This window comes from Bombyx mandarina, chromosome 16, assembly GCF_030267445.1.
Source record: "Bombyx mandarina strain Sakado chromosome 16, ASM3026744v2".
NCBI lineage: Eukaryota > Metazoa > Arthropoda > Insecta > Lepidoptera > Bombycidae > Bombyx > Bombyx mandarina.
This window is the reverse complement of record NC_143222.1, coordinates 467,847-484,555: the sequence shown is the minus strand read 5'-3', so window position 1 is coordinate 484,555 and position 16,709 is coordinate 467,847. Positions and strand designations below refer to the sequence as shown.

Genomic DNA, 16,709 nt, shown 5'->3' with positions numbered 1-16,709 from the left:
ATGGTGAGTGGTTACCGTCGCCCATGGACTTCAGCAATGCCAGGGACAGAGCCAAGCCGCTGCCTACCGCTTAATACTCTCCACAAGCCTCTTTTAAAGAAGGACATGTCATAGCGCTCGGGAAACACCGTGGAGGGGAGCTCATTCCATGGCCGGATGGTACGTGGCAAAAAAGACCTCTGGAAACGCACTGTGGATGACCGCAGTGGCTCCAGGTAGTATGGATGAACTCTACTCCGGTGGCGGGCGGTGCGATGGTAAAAACGAGATGCCGGTATCATCTCGAACACTTCCTCAGAGCACTCCACATGGAACATTCGGTACAAAATACAGAGAGAACCGAAGTCCCTCCGCAGACCCAAAGGTTCCAAACGATCCGCGAGAATGGGATTATCGACCATAGAATACATTTAGAATCTTCCCTGATTAATAACAAGAATCGAAATTGATTATCAAGGAACATTCCCTTAACTTTGCAAAATCAAATATAAATTTTATTAACCTAATAAAATACAATGTTCCGGATTTTTCCCGGAGCCGTGTAAGGGAATACCCGTAATAAAAATAGGGCTCGAATTTTTCCATTCGATTTCAATCAATACTGTGTCTGTGTTTTAGTAAATTATGTTAATATCTTAAGCGTCACATGAACCATACGTACAATGAAAAAAAAAATGGTGCTCATGAAAGAAGTGAAACTTCTTTTGCGGCGTGTAGTATTGTAGTTATTGGCCTTGTAGGCCGACGAGCATACGGCCCACCTAATGGTGAGTGGTTACCGTCGCCCATGGACTTCAGCAATGCCAGGGGTAGAGCCAAGCCGCTAGCTACCGGAGTATAAGGGAAACGACCTACATCGCTTTGTCCTTACCCTCATTCCATGGTTGAAAGTTTCGCGAGACGCTCTATCTATTTTCTCACTCTCGCTCATCCTGAATTGTATATTTTATCTCTAGTAGTTACGACTGTATCAATTTCATATTCATATTCAATCTGTCGCAAGTGAAATTTTACTCTCAGCGCGCCTTAAGAAGTTGCACTTCATAAAGTTGTGTCTACATCGATACATCTGGACAAAATTGCAACGACATTGCTAAAATGATCTTCCATATAATTAAATGTATTACATTTATAGTCTGCAATACAATCAACAATAATACTTTTTATCTGATGTAATTCAGCAAACGAACACCTGATGCTAAGTGATTACAAGTGACTATAGACATTAGCTTTGAGGTTGGAAGTTTCAAAGATGTATGTATGTATGTATGTATTTTACTAAAACGGCTGCCAAGCTGGAAGGCAAACTTGCTTCGCAGTAACTATAGGAAGGCAGGGTGGTACTTACCAGTACAGACTTATAGTAATCTTTAGCAACAGTAAAACGATTCCTGAAATGACGTTCGGATATTTTTTTTGCTTAGATGGGTGACGAGCTCTCAGTCCACCTGGTGTTAAGTGGTTACTGGAGCCCATAGACATCTACAACGTAAATGCGCCAACTACTTTGAGATATAAGTTCTAAGGTCTCAAGTATAGTTATAACGGCTGCCCCACCCTTCAAACTGAAACGTATTACTGCTTCACGGCAGAAATAGGCAGGGTGGTAGTACCTACCCGTGCGGACTCACAAGAGGTCCTACCACCAGTAATAAATAATCTATATAAAATTCTTAAATAAATAAATTTCTGTAATAAAATTGCTACTGCCTCGCAGGCCGCGTGATCTGTCAACGAATTATATCAGAGAATTTCGTGAAAAACATGTTTTTCAGTAACTAGGCTTGATGTTTTTTTGAGAGAACACCATTTTATATTGATCTTTTTTAAGGCGTCTTCTAGGTGATACTTTAATTGTTATGTTACCCAACGAAAACAATTGTGTCTGTGTTTGATGCACCTTTTACTCTTTCCGTTGTAAAAAGCGAAGTCTCCAGAGAATGATGAAATCGTAGTGAGCGATGCATCTATACCAGTGTTCGAATCCCGCAAGCGGGTACCAATTTTTATATTGGAATACGTACTTAACAATTGTTCACGAATGACTTCCACGGTAAAGGAATAATATCGTGTAATAAAAATCAAACCCGCAAAAATTTTATTTGCGTAAATACTGGTGGTAGAGCGTCTTGTGTGTCCGCACGGGTAGGTACCGCCACCCTGCCTATTTCTACCGTGAAGCAGTAATGCGTTTAAGCTTGAATAGTGGGGTAGCCGTGCTGTAAAAAACCGAGACCTTAGAACTCATGTCTTAAGATAGACGGCGGCATTAACGTGATTTGTGGGCTCCAGTGATCCCTTAACACCACTTGGGCCGTGAACTTGGCCACCCATCTTAGTAATAATCATGAAAATTTAAAAACTTCGATCATAATCCAATAATATTTTAAAGGTTAAGAAGTAAACTCGATACACTTAGGATGAAGTTACATAAACTATTGCTCTAAACTTTGCCCCTTTGAAAGCCTTACAAGTTATCCAATTTATAAAGTTCTGTTGGCCACGGTTAGTTATTGAATGCAGTTAGCCCAGTCACCGAGTTAGAGAATCAATGCTTCTTGTTGTAGACATAACCAGATATAATTGAATGTTCTTTACGGCAAAATAAATAATTAAATAAATAAAATAAATAAATAAATAAATATTTACTAACAATCACGCCACGTTAACTGGTCCCGTGGTAAGTTCGTAAAGAACTTGTGTTACAGGTACCAGATAACGGAAATAAATGTAAGATTTTTATTATACACATACATATATTTAATATACATCCATAACCCTGGAAAAGACATTTCTACATTTATCATAAAAAAATCTTCCCTTGGCGGGATTCGAACCCGCGACTCCCTTGTGTAGTGACCATGTCACTTACCACTACACCAGACGGCCGTTAAATTGAAACACAAACGCGTAGTGATTGCTTCCGGGCAAACACTGACTGCATAAATAAAATACAGGCTTGTAAAATGAACATTCGCGTTTCTTCTAATACTAGCTTTTGCCTGCGACTCCGTCGGCTTGAAATAGTTACTTTGGCTAACGCAAAATTTTACCCCCCACTACATTTACGTAGAAAGTGAAAATATTTTTGAATTATAGAATGTTAAGGAGCTATTTAAACCACTATTTTAAAACAGTCTTTATTGGTGCTCCACTTGTATTAGTCTTACCGTGATGTTATATTATCTATAACCTTCCTCAATAAATGGGCTATCTAACACTGAAAGAATTTTTCAAATCGGACCAGATCGGTTCCTGAGATTAGCGCGTTCAAACAAACAAACTCTTCAGCTTTATAATATTAAGTATAGATTATTATAATTTAATTACAACTTGCCATGCACGGTGCTAAAAGGCTGGAATGGAAGAGAGGGTTGCCAAGAGCAAATCTTAAAATTAGCAACTTAGTTAGGCCTGAGATGTTACCATTACAATAGGTGGTAGGGCGTCTTGTGAGTCCGCGCGGGTAGGTACCACCAATCTGCCTATTTATGCCGTGAAGCAGTAATGCGTTTCGGTTTGAAGGGTAGGGCAGCCGTTGTAACTATACTGAGAGTCATATCTCAAGGTAGGTGGCGGCATTTACGTTATATATCTATGGGCTCCGGTAACCACTTAACATCAGGTGGGCTGTGAGCTCGTATACCCATCTATGCAACAAAAAAAGGCAGTATCTTTATGGAACATGAACTGTACCAACTTTGGACTCGGATAGTATACGGATACTGCTTCACGGCTAATATGTATCTTACTATAGAATTGAAAAGTTTAAAACCAGTATTTCGTTGGTTTTTAGTTTTTCTTTGCATCGTCCTAGAAGCTCAACACCAACCAAGCTTAAAGCTGTGATAGAAGCTCATAAACGATACCAAATTACCGCTGCAAATAATTGCACGATTAGTAAAAAGCTTTGATCATTTAAAACAAGTACTTGGCTTTGTATTTACTTCAGGAACATTGTTGGTTGAGGATAATTTTAATTTGACGTTTTTCTTTCCATAAACCGGACAGGGAATAAGTAAATTGTTCCATTAAAGGAGCGGCATCTAATCTTCTTACGACGACCACAGAATTCAGAAATTATGAAAACGACAAAAACGAAATGAAAAAATAACATTGTACAAGTATTTAAGAGAAAAAAACATTTAAAAATTGAAAACGGGATAATGTTTAAGACTTTGATACTATAAAGTTATATTTTGAAACCGCTTATTGAAATAGTCAAACGGTAAGCTTATTTTATAGTTTTAAAGTAAGTAGTCGTCGTAGCTTAAAAAGGGCAATACGAGGGCAGTCGAATGATGGGGCAGTGTTTGTGTTCAAAGCCAGCAGATATCAATTTTGGTGATGAAATAGGTATAGCAAATATTCAGAATTGACTGCCACTATGATAGTGTTACGCCGGTAAGAGTAACGCCATCTGTTGCCGATTAGTCGGACGAAAATCAAAGGACCTAGTAGCACCTAGAACGCTCAAGAAGTACAACGCCATCTAGTGTCAGATAGCGGCAACACAATAGAAATATGTGTAATATTCTCGATAACTCTAGGGATGTGGTATCGGCTAGAAAGCGTTGCAGAGATGCACGTAGTCAGTTAGTAATCGGATCTACTCGAAGCGAAACAGCGAACGGATCACCTGAAGCGAAGCGGAAGAAGCGAATTGAGAATTTTAAAGCGTTTGTGAAGAGTTTTAAGTGTTCTAACACCCGTATCTTTAGTCGTTTACACGAGCTTAACTCGACTCGACTCTACCTCCAACGCGCGTTTTGGTATGATTAGTCGTAAAAATAAACTCCACTCAAACGTCCTTGGAAAAATTTCCTAACCGGAGTGTAGTAGGCGAACTGTCAAGTCAAGGTACGTCGCGACGTACCTTGAACATTCCTCAAGGCTGGTTTTCTATCAAAGTCCAAATAGTATGTGGACCGCAAATGGAAATATATGATATTGTTGTGCAATGGCCTGGATCTGTGCATGATTCCCGCATATTTTGATAATTTAAGTTTGATAATATTTATTAATAAAGTAAATAGTTGGAGGTTAGACATTTGAAACTCTTTATTTTATTTACCTACATAAGAGACATATTTTGCTTACTACCTGATAAATAAAGTCAATGCGATTATAAGTTTTATTTATAGTAGTATAAACTGGTGGTTGTGGAAAAGCACTTCAACAATACGATGCAACCAAAATCACACAAAAGCGGCGAAAAAAAATACAAAGCCGGATCCGAAATCTAAAATAATAATAGGCTAGAAAACAAATAATACACTTTCAGGTTTACCGCACGCACACATATTTACGAATAACTCAGCAACCAAAACATCAAAGAAGTTCATCTAGTGTCAAACAGACAGCGGCAGCTTGACTTTGACATTAAACAATGACCATAGACTACAGAACTCTATGGGTATGATGCTAGCTTGATCAAATTTTCATCATTATTACCTCACTCGAGGACAGTTGAGGAATATTGTAATGGTCGACTAAAAATACCAAACTCGAGTAAGTTTGGAGGGAATTCTCGAGCATCATCGGATGAGTTAAGAGTGGAGGACTATTTTACGAAACGTCTAAAGATACGGGCATAAGTGTTGAATACAGTTTTTAGTTGTACTTTGGTGGAATTTTATTTGTCCCGAACCCTAGCGCGTAACAAGAGCATAGTATCGTGTAATAAAAAACAAACTATCAAAAAATTTAATTTGCCTAATTAAACTCTTGATAGGACGAGTTCTTTTTTGTTGCCCTTTGTAGGCAGACGAGCGTACGACCAACCTGAGGTGAGGGGTTACCGTCGCCCATGGACTTCAGCAATGCCAGGAGCATAGCCAAGCCGCTGCCTATCAGCCTCTAGTGGGCCTGCATGTGTAGATACCACCGCCCTGCGTATTTCGGTCGTGAATTAGTTAGAGTTGAACGGACTGGAATGGAACTAAGTGGTTAAGGAAAACAAACGTCAACTCGACTTCATTACTATCATTACATTACTTCATACGTTACCTACGTGCAATATACAGCACAATGCACATGCACTTCCAAATTTCATTTTATTCGAATACGAGAACTATAACAATTGAAATAAGTGCTTTTTTATTGCTTAGATGGGAGGACGAGCTCACAGCCCACCTGGAGTTAAGTGGTTACTGTAGCCCATAGATATCTATGACGTAAATGCGCCACCCACCTTGAGATATGAGTTCTAAGGTTTCAAGTATAATTACAACGGCTGCCCCACCCTTCAAACCGAAACGCTGCTTCACGGCAGAAATAGGCAGGGTGGTAGCTACCCGCGCGGACTCACAAGAGGTCCTAACACCAGTAAATATATGAAGAGTGAAATAACCACTTTGCACTTGGAGTATCTGTGAATAAGGCACATAAGCCTATATCTATATCTCTATATTTATAAATGAATTGCTGTTCGTTAGTCTCGCTAAAACTCGAGAACGGCTTGACCGATTTGGCTAATTTTGGTCTTGAATTATTTGTGGAAGTCCAGAGGTTTAAAAGTAGATAAATATGAAAATGCTCGGAAATAAATAAAAATAACAATTTTGTTTTTCCTTTGATGTGTCCCCCGTCGGACCGATTCCTTTTGTTTGTTTTAAGTTTATTTTATACAAAAGTTTAGGTCTTTTATTTATCGATTGAGGCACGAAGTCTGCTGGGTCAGCTAGTAAATTAATAAATATTCCTAGGCGATCCCTCCTAGACCATGAATTCTCACTCGTATTTTTTTTATCTATTATTTCATTCTGGCCGTATCTGGCAGTCTTCCAAGACTTAGATCAGACTATTTTATGCGTGTTTTCGTGTCCATATCGCTCTGTGAGATATCCATCGACGCTTCGACCTTGCCCGTGGATATTACATGTTCAATAACTAATAAAATGGAGTAGAAAAATTGTACATGAACCAAAAACAACATGATTTTCTCTCAATTTTAACCATGCTGTAATCTTTTTATTATTGCTTAAATAGGTGGACGAGCTCACAGCCCACCTGGTGTTAAGTGGTTACTGGAATCAATAGACATCTATAACGTAAATGCCGTCACCTGCCTTGAGATATGCGTTCTAAAGTCTCAGTTTTTACAGTACAATGGCCACCCCACCCCTCAAACCGAAACGCATTACTACTTCACGGCAGAAATAGGCAGGGTGGTTGCACCCACCCGCGCGGACTCACAAGAGGTCCTACCACCAGTAAAAGTTATATCTCGCCTATTTATACAATTCAATTAAAGTACCATCATTTGCTTTGGAAGACAGACTAGCGTACGATCTCCCGGTTACTTCAAACTTCGTTCGAAAAATGACATATCGATTAATCATAACAGTGAAGAGAAGTCGTGCTGGAAATACAACAAGCCAGGGCAGGGTGGTGGTACCTACCCGTGCGGACTCACAAGACGTCCTACCACCAGTAATTACGCAATATATACCTAGTCAGGTCATAAATTCTGTCACATGTTTAATGTAAAATAATTGAAACAAGTTTATTCATTATGTAACCATTCATATACCAAAATGAACTTAACAAAACATAAATTCTTATGACACTAAAGTTTATTCAAAATGACCTCCGTGATTTTGAATACAGGCTTTCAATCTGCGCGGCCAGTCGTCTATCGCAGCACGAACGAGGTCCATGTCAATATCGGCGGCTGCCTTAATCAAGGATGTCTTGAGTGACTCCAAATAGGGATGAGGTTTTGAGCACGCCTTTTCCTCCAAGTGTTGCCATATCTTGTAATCTAACGGATTCAAATCTGGACTGGAGGAGGGCCAGTCTTCGTGCCGGATGAAGTCGATTTCACGCGCCGCCAGCCAGTTTTGTGTGCTCTTCGCTCTATGAGCTGGCGCCGAATCTTGTTGGAATACCCAGTGCCTGTTATTGAATATGGTATGAGAAACAGGTTCCACATGGTTCGTCAGGACTGTATTTTGATACACAACTGCATTCGTTTTTACACCTTTCTCACAAAAATGTACCTCTATTAAGCCCCAATAAGAAACTCCCAACCATACCATGAGCGAGGATGGAAAATGACCTCGTCGGACACGCGGAATACGGTTGCTCGCTTCTTCACTACTGTGTGCGTACACCTTATCATTTTGTTTGTTGTAGCTCTCTTCTACGGTAAAAATTTTTTCATCCGAAAAAAGAATTTCCCGATATTTTTTTCCCGCGTACCGCTTCAACAAAGCGCGGCATCTCTTCAGTCTCAGGTCCATTAGACGAGCATTCAAACGATGTCCTGTTTTTCTTCGATATACCCGAAGCCCTAAGTCTTCATTTAATACCCTTTTCACCGTGGTTCTGCTTAACCCCATCTGAAGGGCCAACAGTTTCTGCTTACGTTTGGGATTTCTTTGAATTCGCGCCTTCACAGCTTTTATCACTGCTGGAGTCCTAACAGACCGAGGGCGACCACTTCTTGACCTGTCATCTACACTAGAGTCTTCATTGTATCGTTTGATGGTACGATAAACGAATCTTTTGGTTATATTCAATTTTTTCAGTATGTTAAAAATTTGAATTGGCGCGTAACCGCAACGATGCAACGCAATAACTGCAACACGGTCTTCTTTAAGCGTCCACTCCATATTTAAAAATGAGGAAAATTCTAAAAGTATACATTTTTATTTTCATGAACAATTCGAAATTCGAATTCAATAAACTTTTTTATGGCCAGCATTCTAAAAGAAAAGTTTTTACTGTGTGACAATACTTATGACCTGACTAGTTAGTTTTGCTGGTTTGATTTTTATACCAAGATGTTATTCCTTCACCGCGGAATGTTTCTGTCAAAATAACGGCTTGCAGCTACGAATTGTTATAAAACAATAGGTTCTTAATACGTATAAAGAACTACACATTAATCAAGCGACGTGCAAGTGATTGAAAACTGAATCCGCAAATTCCAATTCATTCGTGTACACAGAGGGCGCGGCTCCCGAAGCCACGGAACCAATAAAAAGCTACTGAAATAAAGACAGTATTGCCCATTCGGAATTGGAATGAAATACGTTTTTATATTCCATGTCTTATAGGATCTTGTGGTGGAAATATCATAACTTAATTCATTTTTCCGGTCACCGTCCTCGTCGAACCCGTCGCATTCGACGAAGGGCTCGACGAGCGAATTAATTAATAGACACAGACCACTGAGTTTCTCGCCGGATCTCCTCAGCGGGTCGCGTTTCCGATCCGGTGGTAGATTCTGTGAAGCACTGATCTTGCTAGGGTCAGTGTTAGCAACACTCCGGTTTGAGCCCCGTGAGCTCACCTACACACGTTAGGGTGAAGCTGAAATAGCCTCTCAAGGCTATCAGCATAGGTAGGGAAAAAAATCATTTTTCACTGCGGCTCACCCCTAAAATATTTTAAATCATTGCAACAACTGCATTTGACAACAAGATAGGGTTGAACCGGCTGTAATATATCCGGGTTTCCGGTCATACTGGATAAATTTTAATCGCATTGATTGATTGATTAATAATTCTCGTTTACGTGCTACCTGTCATATTTGACATTTGTCAATTGATTGCTATAATAGTTTTATTTATTTAACTAGCTGTACCCCGTCTGCTTCGCTGGGTATTTCAAATTAACATTATTATTTCTCACCCCCACAAAGATTCTCATCATTAACGCCCCCGCAACTGGTATAGGGAGTCCAACACTCATATAAATATTAGCCTATCCATTAAGTACATGTATTTTCTACATGGATACCAAGTTTCAAGTCAATCGAATGCGTGGTTCAGTAGTTATAACGAAACATCCGTAAAAACCACTGTATAAAAAACTGTTTCTGTGGCTGTATGTTCTGGTCTCTTCCTATTTTTGACGTAATAGAGCAGGAGAAGGACTGCAATATATCTGATATCAAAACTTAAATTGAAAATAACTGCATGTCATAGATTCGGTGGCCTTACCGTTTTTAATAATCTCTTCCAGATGACCGCACAGAAATAAACTATGATAGCGTTTCAATCCAATCGTTTTAATAAATAGTTTTACACAGAGATGAGAATGTAATTACTTAGTTAATAACAATTATTCAGTATAACACAACTGGTGGCTGGGCCAATTGTGATTGTGATGACCCGAATCACTTAATACCAGTTTTATCGTGAGCTTATTCACCGATGCAATAATACAAAAAAAGATGATAAACGAATAAAATATTAATAACGCCTGAACTTAGACATATAACGAACTTTCTGCTGTACGAATTAACATCCGGAGCTTTTGAGCTTAAATTGCGTTAACAACTTTCGTGTTCAAATGAATTCGTAATTCAATTTCTATTGTACATAATGTACACACATGTAAGCGTGTATGGAGTATATGTCTACTTTTTTTTCCTACCTACTTTAGTAACCTCTTATTATTCTTAGTTATTCTAAGTTCACCGAGCTAGTAGGTGAGCTCACGGGGCTCAAACCGGGAGTGTTACTAACACTGGCTCTAGCAAGAGCAGTGCTACGCAGAATCTACCACCGGATCGGAAACGCGACCCATTGAGAAGATCCGGCGAGAAACTCAGTGGACTGAGTCTATGGGTTAATTGACCCAGGAGCTTTACCCGGGCATGGTAAGGAACCTTTTAACGGAGATCCGATGTCCGGGAGAGTGCATTTGCGTCGTTCAGGGGCTCTTAAGCATATTAGCCCATAAAGTCCCAAATATCCCTACGCGCTACTTAGGCGCAGGAACCTTGGAGGAAGTTCGGTCCCTGGCTCAAGAAAAAAGTTTATTTTAAGATGGAGAGGGATTGTTGCTACCCAGGGGGTCTCTTCAGTTCCACCAGATCCAATAGCGTTTGCATTTATCGCACCAACCTAACTCGAAGGTGCTTTTAAGATGTCTTTATTATTATTATTTGAGCGCCCCTCCACGGTGTTTCCCGAGCGCTATGACATATCCTTCTTCAAACGAGGCTTGTGGAGAGTACTTAACGGTAGGCAGCGACTTGGCTCTGCGACTGGCATTGCTGAAATCCATGAGCGACGGTAACCACTCACCATCAGGTGGGTCGTATGCTCGTCTGCCTACAAGGACAATAACAAAAAAAAAACATTAATAGAGTCACCAGTGTGAAGTTTCTTAAGTCTTTTTTTTATTGCTTAGATTGGTGGACGAGCTCACAGCCCACCTGGTGTTAAGTGGTTACTGAAGCCCATATACATCTACGACGTAAATGCGCCACCCACCTTGAGATATCAGTTCTAAGGTCTCAGTACAGTTACAACGGCTCCCATATAGTCCCATATAGCATAGGTCCCAACCTTCAAACCGGAACGCATTGCTGCTTCACGGCAGAAATAGGCAGGTTGATACCTACCCGCGCGGACTCACAAGACGTCCTACCACCAGTAATTATTAACGTATTATGAGGTATCAAGTGAGTGAGTGCAATTACTAAGGACGTGGGTACGCCATCGAGCTGTACCTTCCCAAACCACAGACCTATGTAGTTTTCGACATTTATCGAAAAACAATCCGACGAACTTGATTCGTTCCATTGATTGGTGACCTTGACTAGTGCGCTACAGGGCTGGGCATCCCGTTTGGAAGCAAAACAATTCATTACAATTTTTGTAATTCAGTATCTGGAAGTACTTGTAATGTGTATGTGTCTGACGTCACACAAGAAAATCCTAAAAATGCGCTGCTGAGGAAGGAATATTAAAAAAAAATACATATATCTTTAAGAATTTTTATCCCACTTTTAATGTAATAATTTAATAACTTCAGGCGTTCCATGTAAGCCGTATATTTTTTTTTAATTATAAACAAATCTTAACACGATCCAATAACTAGTATAAAGATTTATCTATATTCTATACTATATATAATATTATAAAGAGGATAATGTTATAAAGAGGAAAGATTTGTTTGTTTGTTTGTATTGAATAGGCTCCGAAACTATTGAACCGATTTGAAAAATTATTTCAGTATTTTGAAGCTACACTACTCCCGAGTGACATAGGCTATTTTTTTTTTTTTTAAATTAGCGATCCTTACTATAACTCCAATAATGTAAAGGGTAAAAGAATTACCTAAAATATTCTTTACATCGCGTGCCCTGCGAAAACTATTGATGATAGAATAAAATAATGTACTACGACTTTGTAGAACACATTATTATTTACAAAAAGTGTCGCGACAGCGTATGTCTAACTATTATAGTTATGCAGCAATTTATTTTTTATTGTTTAGACGGACGGACGAGCTCACAGCCCACTTGGTGTTAAATGGTTACGGGAGCCCTTAGACATCTACAACGTAAATGCGCCACCCACCTTGAGATATCAGTTCTAAGGTCTCAGTATAGTTACAACGGCTGTTCTACCCTTCAAAACAAAACGCATTACTGCTTCACGGCAGAAATAGGCAGGTCGGTGATACCTTCCCGCGCGGACTCACAAGAGGCCCTACCACCAGTAAAAATTAATATGTATTCATTTATTTAAAAAAATAAAACAATGTCAAATATCGTTGAAATTTTTGTTAAAGACCCGAGCGGAGCCAGAGTGGGCTGCTAGTAAGTGATATTATTATGTTTAGTGCATTACTAAAACTAATCAAAATCAGTCTCGCTTCATTGTTTCGAGAAAAATAATTCTCATTATGTGCTAAAAATAACTTACGTTGCAATTCAAGCTAGAACAGAATATTCCCTTACAAATTGCATTCTCTACTTAACAATGTTTCATTCAAATTCAAACCGGAGCGTTATGTTACAGCGTAAGCAGAAAATCGAACGTTTCATAAAAGATCTGTTTTAATTAAATGTATCTTGAATCTTTTTGAAAAGTAATTTAACGGTTGCTTTCTTTCAAAATTGATCTGGAAAATAGAGTAATAGAAAATAGAATTCAGGCTCAAAGCGCTGGACTGGCAACTATTGTTTTTTTTTTAACGAAATTCCTTATGGGACGATGCGGAGGGGTACCCTAACCGGGAAAAAAACGACCCTAGCGTAAGATTTTTATTAGTAACTAGCGACCCGCCCTCGCTTCGCTTCGGAAACTGTAATTTATTATTGATTTCTCCACTGTTTAATGGATGTTATTATACATATAAACCTTCCTCTTCAATCACTCTATCTATTAAAAAAAACCGCATCAAAATCCGTTGCGTAGTTTTAATGATTTAAGCATACATAGGGACAGACAGATATAGAGAAAACGACTTTGTTTTATACTATGTAGTAATGCACACAATGTACAACTTAACTTTGTAATAACGTACAAAAAATAACATCTTTTTTTATAATTCATTAACCACGATCTCAGAGCGTTCGTTTGCGCAATACACCAACTCTTATGCAAACAACCGTGAATGAAGTGTACCACAATAAGTTTGCACGTTACAGAATGATCGTGGGTTGTTGCGAAACCTCCAGTTTTATTTTCTTTATACCTCGAATAGAACTTAAAATTAAAATTCTTATAATAAGAAACTTCGTTCCTATCCGGTGTCTCACGACACCACACATTTTTTTTCCCCTACTTGTTCGCTGATAGCTTAATAGGCTATTCCAGCTACACCTGGACAGGTAGGTGAGCTCACGGGCTCAACCTGAGAGATTTTGCTAACAGTAGCCCTGTCAAGTGCAACGCAGAATCTACTACAGAAACGCGACCCACTGAGAAGATCTGAAAGTCATTGGACTGTGTCTATGGGCTAATTTTTTTTTTTTTCATCTATATATGTAAATGGTCAGAAAACGCATGATCTATATATCTAATATTGTAGTGTTAATGATTACTGGAGTCCATGGACAATATTGCTGCAACAGAGCCGCCGGACTTGAGACACGCGCTTAAAGTCACAATTAATTATATTGAACTATACTCATACTATATGTTGAATTATACTCTATTTCAAATCGGAACGTATGGTTCTTGTCAGGTTTCTATTTTTTTATTGCTTAGATGGGTAGACGAGCTCACAGCCCACCTGGTGTTAAGTGGTTACTGGAGCCCATAGACATTCACAACGTAAATGCGCCACCCACCTTGAGATATAAGTTCTAAAGTTACAAGTATAGTTTCTTGTCAGAAACAATCAGAATGGTGGCAAATAGCAGTATCGGATCGTATTGATTATGGTATACTATGCGAATCGCGAATATATTAAATTTAAAATCCCAGTTTATTCACAAAGCTGGTCTTTCTTCGTTCGAAAAATCATATCCGACGTTATTTTAAAATTCTATTTACTCGCCATGACTGTCACTTGCGATACATCGATGGAGTATTGATATCACGGCCCTTGAATACGCTACGTCGATAGCTTATCGGTGGCTTATAATAACGTAAACATTGGCTTCGGAGAGTGAAGCTAGCTAGATTCAAAGAGCTTTTTCACTCAAACCGTCGCGTGCAACAGCTAATCAATTCATGGACATAGACGAGGAAATGTGATTGTTTTTAGAGGCCAGAAGATAATAGCTGATAATAGCTTATCCGGCTATTCACGAGACGGATATACAATCTCTACAATCTCTAACTACTGCTATATTTTCTTATCTAGTTAGCTTTAGCAGTTTCCCCGTCGTTTCCACATTTAATTTTCTATCCCATCCCTAATTTAGCGATGGAAGTGCGTATTGTAAACCTAAACAAATAGCTATCATAGTGGACAAAGCTCTACATATTTCTGGCGTGAAGCATTTGTGTATGCCGATCTGAAAAGTCCCACTAAGCACACTGGTATCAAGTGACGCGGTAGGCGCTCATCCGCGAGTTGACTGATGAATTTATTTATTTAAAAGTAATTTTCTTACAAGTGCCTTTTAATTACGAGCTCTATCTGCGTCCAAAGTGAAGATGTATATGGAGAAATTATGTTAAAACTCAACTTTAAACAGTTAACATAGTAGTTAGTTAAGACTCTAACTTCGTATTCTCAAGGTAGTTGACTGCGTACGTGCCGTTTTTATGAGCTGCAACAAAGATTCAATACCAGATCCACTTAATATCCGTTCAGGAAATTGAAATAAAAAAGTATTTCTTGATGTTTTTGATGAGGGCACAAAAAAAAATCATATAGTATGTATTAACTTATGATAAGTATAAAAAGCTTCAGTTTCATCATTGTTCTTAAGATTACCGTTACCTGATAGTTGCTATCGGCTTGTATTCTTCTAGCTTTAAATTGAGAAGTTCTATAGAATGTTGAAATTCAAATCTCAAGCGATGAAGGTTTCGTCTTTAAAAAATACGTATGATACTGAATTATTTTATGAGAGTAGAGTAACTTTACAACGATGGAATAAATTAGCTGAGAGTAAAAATTGACCTAATTCTGTATTAACTTAAATTTTGTACAATTTTTTTTTTGAAACACTCACCGCCCCTCCTCCGCTTTTTCGTTCTGACATGTTTCAGGGATCATAACACGCGCGCCGACAACACCGAAACAAAACAAAACAATAAATTGTCGAAATAATTTACAAACGTCACGAACACTCGCATGAAAAATTTTCGTAACAAAATTTCGCGATTTCCGAATGTTTACATTTGGAATATTGTTTGGAGCCCGAATGACGACCAGTCGCCTCCGGTGTTTGGGGGGAACTGGGTGCGCGCGCTGCCGCGTTGCCATGGCAACCTTTTACGTTTTGTTTCCAACGATACTAGAACACCCATGAATGAGAATGAGGCGTAATGGATTCTTACTCCGTATCAAGCGGTCAATGGACACCAAAGGTACTCAGAACACGACTGTCATCGACCTTGAGTTAAATCACAGTTTTGCTTACGATAAAGTGCCTATTTGATAGGTTTTTTATTGCTTAGTTGCGTGGAAGGATGGAGAGATAATGGCTTAGAAGAGAGCTTGAAAGCTCGTTGGGGACTTTCTGACACCCTGAATGAGTGAACAGAATGTTGTGGCATTAGATGGCCCTCTAGATTTCCCAGGAAAGACGCTTCTATGCTCACTCATATGCTAAACAATTTCACAATAGAAAAGTTCCTTTTTTTAATTTCTTAGAGGCGGACGAGCTTAGGGTGGACGAGCTCACAGCCCACCTGGTGTGAAATGGTTACTGGAGCCAATATACATCTACAACGTAAATGCCGCCACCTATTTTGAGATATGAGTATTAAGGTCTCAGTATAGTTACAACGGCTGCCCTACCCTTCAAACTGAAACGCATCACAGCTTCACCACCACCTGTGAGTATTGTAATTTGGAGTGCTTGATTACTTTGTGGCAGAAATGGAATGGACAGTGATATCAACTAGTGCACTAACAGCTAGTAAAAAGTATGTAGAGCTGATCGGATATCCGAAAAATCGTCCAGCTATTAAAGATGAACTCTACACACTAAAAATGATTAGTAAGAATCAGCGGGAATAATAAACAGTTTAAAAAATTCACCGCGCAATATCAAATTTTGGATATTAAGTCACAATTGTTTGATGTTCGATATTTTTAACTTTATATCCGGGCCCAAACTCTCCCGTCTACTGTCAATTATAGATTTATGTTTAAAGTTGAGCTTTAATATAATTTCTGCATATACGTCTTCATTTTGGACGCAGAGAGAGCTCGTAATTAAAAGGCACTTGTAATTTTATTCTTCTTGTTCTTCTCCATCGCTCCCTCATTGCTGAGAATCGTGACTCCGTTTTAACTTGTCGGCTGTCAGCCTCCATCGGTTCCGGTCA

General features: G+C 39.0%; 1 protein-coding gene across 1 annotated transcript in view; it reads right to left on the bottom strand.

Moving 5' to 3' along the window:
* Positions 1-15,597, bottom strand: part of LOC114246292 (calcium/calmodulin-dependent protein kinase kinase 2) — a 160,038-nt gene extending 144,441 nt beyond the window's left edge. The window contains exon 1 of the mRNA XM_089733804.1: positions 15,386-15,597. Within this exon, the coding sequence (XP_089589930.1) occupies positions 15,386-15,415 (30 nt within the window). The 5' untranslated portion in view covers positions 15,416-15,597. The remainder of the gene's footprint in view (positions 1-15,385) is intronic.
* Between the last annotated feature and the right edge of the window lie 1,112 nt (positions 15,598-16,709).